Source organism: Cyphomyrmex costatus, unplaced genomic scaffold, assembly GCF_001594065.2.
Source record: "Cyphomyrmex costatus isolate MS0001 unplaced genomic scaffold, Ccosl1.0 scaffold1912, whole genome shotgun sequence".
Classification (NCBI taxonomy): Eukaryota; Metazoa; Arthropoda; class Insecta; order Hymenoptera; family Formicidae; genus Cyphomyrmex; species Cyphomyrmex costatus.
Window position 1 is genome coordinate 4580 of NW_017275946.1, and position 8061 is coordinate 12640.

Sequence of the window (8061 nt, forward strand, 5' to 3'; positions counted from 1 at the left end):
TGATGTTGCATATCTGAGTTGTGATAGATAGTAATAAAAAAATATTTTTGCTAACTTTTTGCTCTATTCTCGACTTTTTTTGTTCACCGTTTATGTTAAAAAATTCGACCCACAGTGTAGCTGTGCTGACTCGCGTACAAGAGTAAAGTACATTAAAGCAATCAATTGCCGGGATCATTTTGGTCTCAAAATGTTTCTAGAATTATTTGCTCTAAGAATATCCAGAATCCGATATTTTGCTCATCCTTTCCGTCGACAAATTCTACCCACAGTGTGGCTGTGCTGACTCGCGTACAAGAGTAAAGTACATTAAAGCAATCAATTGCCAGGATCATTTAGGTCTCAAAATGTTTCTAGAATTATTTGCTTTAAGAATATCCAGAATCCGATTTTTTTGCTCATCGTTTACGTCGAAAAATTCGATCCACAGTGTGGCTGTGCTGAGTCGCGTACAAGAGTAAAGTATATTAAAGCAATTCATTCTCGGGATCATTTTGGTCTCAAAATGTTTCTATAATTATTTGCTCTAAGAATATGCAGAATCCGATTTTTTTGCTCATCGTTTACGTCGAAAAATTCGACCCACAGTGTGGCTGTGCTGACTCGCGTACAAGAGTAAAGTACATTAAAGTAATTCATTGCCGGGATCATTTTGGTCTCAAAATATTTCTAGAATTATTTGCTCTAAGAATATCCAGAATCCGATATTTTGCTCATCATTTATGTCGAAAAATTCGACCCACAGTGTGGCTGACTCGCGTACAAGAGTAAAGTACATTAAAGCAAAATCAATTGCCGGGATCATATATGTATACAGGGTGTCATTAATCGAGCGGATCACTTCTCAGGAGCAGGTAGAGTAGACCGAACTGAGTCGAAAAGTCTTATACCATTTTTCAGTTGACGCAATATTTAACGAGATATTAATTTTTAAATATAACCGAATAAGCGCGTTCGTCCGGCCTACTACTGCCAAGCGTGTACGCCTGTCAATCGCTCTCTACGCGCGCGAATCGCGAGGAGTGGGGATAGGCTGGCAGGCGCACCGCGGAGGCTCGCGGCGGTGTGCGCGGCGCGGGACGCTTCCCACTCCCAGCGCGCCAAGCTAACAAAATGGCGGATATTCGGCGCTTTATAAATAATATCTTGAAAATTGAGAAAATGTATACCGGCGTGGTTTCCCAGATAGTAAAATGCTAGCAGTATGTCAACAGTATACCAGTAAACTTGATCATGACGTTACAGCAGATATCAAGCTGCTGCTTCCTCATTAAGCTTAGTTTCTAACAGCTTAGTCTGCCAACATAATACAACGATAGAAATACAACAAAAATCAATCATTATTTGCTATCACATCGTGTCACGACAGCGAAAACGCGATAAAAACGTTTTTGCTGTTAGTACTTAATTATGTCAGGTCGTGCGGTATCTTTGCCACCTTTTTGCTGTCATGATATGACAACGAGTGTGCCAGATTTCTAACTATACATTTTGTTGATTTAACATGTCGTCATGTTTTATATCAAGTTTTGATATATTTTTTGTTAATTTATTTTGCCAGCATGTAATGTTCGAATTCTGCTTGTTTTATTCCGATAACGTTTGTTGAATTTTTACAGAATTTTTGCTAGTGTATTACAGGTCTGCTCTATGGTATTTTTGCTGTATTTCTGTTAGCGTTATACTGAAATGGTAAACCGTGTTCGACCGCTGCTCGATTTTTACCATTATAATACGTAGCATAAATTTGCAATGCGTGCTTTTGGCAGGTTCGGCTACCAGAAGAAACTTTATTGCTGCTTACAATTTTGCTTGGAAGCACGAGAAGAAAAATGCACTGCCGGTGAGAACAGAAAGATGTTTGACTCACGCATCGCCGCGCATGCGCGATCTAAGCAAGCTCGAGGCTGCAGAAAAGTTCAGGGGGAGACCGGCAGTAAGTGGTTGCGGGACGCGGTGAGGTAACGGAGTTATCGTGAGATGGCTGAAGTGTATTTTAAAATTGTTTTATCGAGAGAATATTCTTTGTGAAGAGAATCGGTACTGACTAAAATTTGCGTCCTCTCTTAGTACTGGAGAATGATATATTTTTTTGTATGACGCTACTCATGTTCATGAAAGTTCGGACACCCGCATAAATTTCATCGAATAATTATGTAAAAGATTAAGACACTATAAAAAAGCAATTGTATTGTTTTTAAAATATATTTTAAATCACTTTTACATACTAGTAATTGCAAAAGTTTTATAAATCTTTTTTAACTTTATATGCCAAAATGTTTTATCTTTATTTCATAAAACATCGATAGTATATTCGGTAAATTTCAAAAATTCGCGAGTCAAGAAATAATTTCTTTTGTGGCAAGGAACTGATAGAGCGCTATCATTTCCACACCACCTTGCGGTAGATAGCATGGCGCATTTTTTTTAAAGTGGTATCCCCAGTAGGTCTAATCCACTCTTGCATTTTAATGCAAGAATTGTTCGAAGTGCCTTCCTCGTTCTCGCAAACAGAGATCGGCTCTTCGAGTAATGTTGCGCGTAGAGCGGTGCGCCATTTCTGGCGTAATGGTATTGAAAGCTGCGACAATTGCTTGTCGCATCTCAGCTTCAGTACCATCACGATTATGCTCGACTAAATGTTTGATGTGACCCCAAACGAAATAGTCGAGCACGTTAAGATCCGGCGACCGCGCCGGCCAAGTGATTGGGCCACGTCGACCTATCCACCTGTCCGGATAGCGCGTATCTAAAAAATTGCGTACGTACCGTGCAAAATGCGCAGGAGCCCCGTCGTGTTGGAAAATGAGTTGCTCCCGATCCCGAAGAGGAACGTCTTCGAGAAGGGCTGGCAACTCGTTTTCCAAAAAATTGACGTAGATCTCTCCTGTTAAACGTGGCGGGAGAAAAAAGGGACCAATCTGAAAATTGTTACAAGTGTGACTAATAATGCGAGAGAGAGAGAGAGAGAGAGATAATTTTTTTAAATCATAAGCTTATTATTATTTACGACTTGGTTCGCTATTACTCCTGCCCACACGTTTATCGTCCAACGGTACTGAAACGCACCTTGCCGAACAACGTGCGGATTTTCATCTGCCCAGAATAAATGATTCCGGGAGTTGAACACGCCATTCGGTGTGAAGGATGCTTCGTCCGTCCACAGGATGCGGTCGGGAAAAAGGTCATTCCGCCGACACTGCGCGAGCAATCCTACATTACATTCCGCCGTTAATATTTCTTAAGAAAACAGCAAGAATATTATGATAAAAATAATGAAAATACCTTCACAAAAGCAGATGCGCGGCAATAAATCTCGCTCAAGAAGTTGCTGCACCCGCTGAAAGTGATACGGGTGCAGTTGGTTCTCGCGTAGAGTACGGTGCACCACAAATCGAGAAACCCCGAGCGCATGAGCCGCACGGCGTATACTATTCCTGGGGTTCTCCTCGAATGCTTCCAGGATTCTCTCCTCCACGTTTACGCGAACGCGCATTCTGCCACCATTGTGGTGTGGAATCCGCAACACGGATCCTGTCTCCCGTAAACGTCGGATACATCTTAAGATGACGTTATACGTAGGATGTGCGCGTCCAGGAAATTGTTCTGCGTAGAGACGGGCGGCAAACCGAGCATTTCTACCAGCTTCACCGTACACAATTACCATATCAGCGTACTCTTGAGCACTATAATTTTCCATCTCGTACGAAGTGTCGTTTAAATAAACACATCGCGATTACGCAGACCAATGACCGGCACGAGTGGCGATGTTCATATGTTAACAATTTCTTTTGTTTCCGTCTAGCGCTACTCCGAATTTAATGTGTCTTGATAAACAAACACGACACTGCGCCCATTTCGTGCAAGATGGAAAATTATAGTGCTCAAGAGTACGCTGATATGGTAATTGTGTACGGTGAAGCTGGTAGAAATGCTCGGTTTGCCGCCCGTCTCTACGCAGAACAATTTCCTGGACGCGCACATCCTACGTATAACGTCATCTTAAGATGTATCCGACGTTTACGGGAGACAGGATCCGTGTTGCGGATTCCACACCACAATGGTGGCAGAATGCGCGTTCGCGTAAACGTGGAGGAGAGAATCCTGGAAGCATTCGAGGAGAACCCCAGGAATAGTATACGCCGTGCGGCTCATGCGCTCGGGGTTTCTCGATTTGTGGTGCACCGTACTCTACGCGAGAACCAACTGCACCCGTATCACTTTCAGCGGGTGCAGCAACTTCTTGAGCGAGATTTATTGCCGCGCATCTGCTTTTGTGAAGGTATTTTCATTATTTTTATCATAATATTCTCGCTGTTTTCTTAAGAAATATTAACGGCGGAATGTAATGTAGGATTGCTCGCGCAGTGTCGGCGGAATGACCTTTTTCCCGACCGCATCCTGTGGACGGACGAAGCATCCTTCACACCGAATGGCGTGTTCAACTCCCGGAATCATTTATTCTGGGCAGATGAAAATCCGCACGTTGTTCGGCAAGGTGCGTTTCAGTACCGTTGGACGATAAACGTGTGGGCAGGAGTAATAGCGAACCAAGTCGTAAATAATAATAAGCTTATGATTTAAAAAAATTATCTCTCTCTCTCTCTCTCTCTCTCTCTCTCTCGCATTATTAGTCACACTTGTAACAATTTTCAGATTGGTCCCTTTTTTCTCCCGCCACGTTTAACAGGAGAGATCTACGTCAATTTTTTGGAAAACGAGTTGCCAGCCCTTCTCGAAGACGTTCCTCTTCGGGATCGGGAGCAACTCATTTTCCAACACGACGGGGCTCCTGCGCATTTTGCACGGTACGTACGCAATTTTTTAGATACGCGCTATCCGGACAGGTGGATAGGTCGACGTGGCCCAATCACTTGGCCGGCGCGGTCGCCGGATCTTAACGTGCTCGACTATTTCGTTTGGGGTCACATCAAACATTTAGTCGAGCATAATCGTGATGGTACTGAAGCTGAGATGCGACAAGCAATTGTCGCAGCTTTCAATACCATTACGCCAGAAATGGCGCACCGCTCTACGCGCAACATTACTCGAAGAGCCGATCTCTGTTTGCGAGAACGAGGAAGGCACTTCGAACAATTCTTGCATTAAAATGCAAGAGTGGATTAGACCTACTGGGGATACCACTTTAAAAAAAATGCGCCATGCTATCTACCGCAAGGTGGTGTGGAAATGATAGCGCTCTATCAGTTCCTTGCCACAAAAGAAATTATTTCTTGACTCGCGAATTTTTGAAATTTACCGAATATACTATCGATGTTTTATGAAATAAAGATAAAACATTTTGGCATATAAAGTTAAAAAAGATTTATAAAACTTTTGCAATTACTAGTATGTAAAAGTGATTTAAAATATATTTTAAAAACAATACAATTGCTTTTTTATAGTGTCTTAATCTTTTACATAATTATTCGATGAAATTTATGCGGGTGTCCGAACTTTCATGAACATGAGTAGCGTCATACAAAAAAATATATCATTCTCCAGTACTAAGAGAGGACGCAAATTTTAGTCAGTACCGATTCTCTTCACAAAGAATATTCTCTCGATAAAACAATTTTAAAATACACTTCAGCCATCTCACGATAACTCCGTTACCTCACCGCGTCCCGCAACCACTTACTGCCGGTCTCCCCCTGAACTTTTCTGCAGCCTCGAGCTTGCTTAGATCGCGCATGCGCGGCGATGCGTGAGTCAAACATCTTTCTGTTCTCACCGGCAGTGCATTTTTCTTCTCGTGCTTCCAAGCAAAATTGTAAGCAGCAATAAAGTTTCTTCTGGTAGCCGAACCTGCCAAAAGCACGCATTGCAAATTTATGCTACGTATTATAATGGTAAAAATCGAGCAGCGGTCGAACACGGTTTACCATTTCAGTATAACGCTAACAGAAATACAGCAAAAATACCATAGAGCAGACCTGTAATACACTAGCAAAAATTCTGTAAAAATTCAACAAACGTTATCGGAATAAAACAAGCAGAATTCGAACATTACATGCTGGCAAAATAAATTAACAAAAAATATATCAAAACTTGATATAAAACATGACGACATGTTAAATCAACAAAATGTATAGTTAGAAATCTGGCACACTCGTTGTCATATCATGACAGCAAAAAGGTGGCAAAGATACCGCACGACCTGACATAATTAAGTACTAACAGCAAAAACGTTTTTATCGCGTTTTCGCTGTCGTGACACGATGTGATAGCAAATAATGATTGATTTTTGTTGTATTTCTATCGTTGTATTATGTTGGCAGACTAAGCTGTTAGAAACTAAGCTTAATGAGGAAGCAGCAGCTTGATATCTGCTGTAACGTCATGATCAAGTTTACTGGTATACTGTTGACATACTGCTAGCATTTTACTATCTGGGAAACCACGCCGGTATACATTTTCTCAATTTTCAAGATATTATTTATAAAGCGCCGAATATCCGCCATTTTGTTAGCTTGGCGCGCTGGGAGTGGGAAGCGTCCCGCGCCGCGCACACCGCCGCGAGCCTCCGCGGTGCGTCTGCCAGCCTATCCCCACTCCTCGCGATTCGCGCGCGTAGAGAGCGATTGACAGGCGTACACGCTTGGCAGTAGTAGGCCGGACGAACGCGCTTATTCGGTTATATTTAAAAATTAATATCTCGTTAAATATTGCGTCAACTGAAAAATGGTATAAGACTTTTCGACTCAGTTCGGTCTACTCTACCTGCTCCTGAGAAGTGATCCGCTCGATTAATGACACCCTGTATGTATATATAACTTATTTAAAATATAAACACGCGCGATATATTTTAACACATTTCTAAAAAAAATGGCCTAGTATCCGAGAATGGATTGAAATGGATTCAAATTTTCAGAATTACGGATTCATGATTGTTAAAATGGATCTTTTTCAATCCGAATGCTTTTTTATTTATTTATAGGAATTGCATGGAGCATATCTGTATACTTTTCAATCCGAATACGTTTTTATTCATTTATAGGAATTGCATTGAGCATATCTGTATACTTTTCAATCATAAAATAATATTAGCTTTTTCAGTGCGTTTGTGACCATAGTGAATACTGTTCAATTCATAGTTTTGAACAGGAAATGCAGTTTTTCAATCCAGTTGTATCCAATTGAATCTAATTGAATCCAATTGAATTCAATTGAATCCACAAAAAAGTATTCGCTATTTAAAATACAAATTCGAATAGACAAAATCCAATCCATTCTCGGATACTGGGGGGTGTAATATACAACATTAACGTTAATACTTTTAAACGTAATAATAAACATCACGCGCATGTAAGTAAACATACATGTAATTGAAGCGTTTGAAGGAATGAGGGCGTATCTCGAGAAATGCCCTTTTTCCTTAAAATATATATTGTTAATCTTCTTATCAAAATATATATGTCGTGAAAGTTTGAAGGCGATATCACTGCAATTGGCTGTAGAATGATTGATTTAATCAAAAAGGGCATATTTCGAGAAACGCCCTTTTTCCTTAAAACCAAAATTGTTTATAAACTTCTTGACCACAGTAGAAAGTTTACACTTTACACAGTAGAAAGTGTGCAGGAATACCTTCATGTCTTACGAAATTGTCGCAAACATCCTGAACCGTTTAAAGTTGTCAATGGCGCTTTATTAATAAAAGATTGGAAACAAGTTTTCAAAAATTTAGGACTTTCCGTTCCGAAATCAAACAAAAAGAGTTTGAAATTCAAAATTCAATCGTATAAAGTATTGAAATATGAGAATAAAAAAATATTTGCGGCAAAAAGTTATGATACAGTTTATGATATGTTTTCTTACGGAAATAAAACGGATGTATCACAAGAATTTGAGTTTAAGCCTGTTTCCAAAGTTGACCTGAAAACAACAAAAATTAAGGATGTCGAGAGTCTTTTGACATTTTTGGATCCAGCTAATGCAAAGAAAATATGACGATTGTTAAGAAACTAAAAAATATGTCATTTCTAGTTTTTGTTAATTATTTGTAATTTAAAAACCTTATAGATTGATAAAATATTCTGTAAAGATTTATAATAAAGT

At 40.1% G+C, this 8061-nt stretch overlaps 2 protein-coding genes across 2 annotated transcripts; one reads left to right on the forward strand and one right to left on the reverse strand.

Moving 5' to 3' along the window:
- Positions 1 to 3285: 3285 nt before the first annotated feature.
- On the reverse strand, positions 3286 to 3700 carry LOC108772487 (uncharacterized; the record flags this gene model as incomplete). Its single annotated transcript, XM_018538020.1, has 1 exon — positions 3286 to 3700. A coding segment is annotated over exon 1 (415 nt), but the record flags the coding sequence as incomplete, so codon positions are not given.
- A 167-nt stretch (positions 3701 to 3867) lies between these two features.
- Positions 3868 to 7953, forward strand: LOC108772488 (uncharacterized). The gene is made up of 2 exons (XM_018538021.1): positions 3868 to 4282; positions 7802 to 7953. Exons 1-2 carry the CDS (start codon positions 3868 to 3870, stop codon positions 7951 to 7953), a joined length of 567 nt encoding a protein of 188 aa, XP_018393523.1.
- The last annotated feature ends 108 nt before the right edge of the window (positions 7954 to 8061 follow it).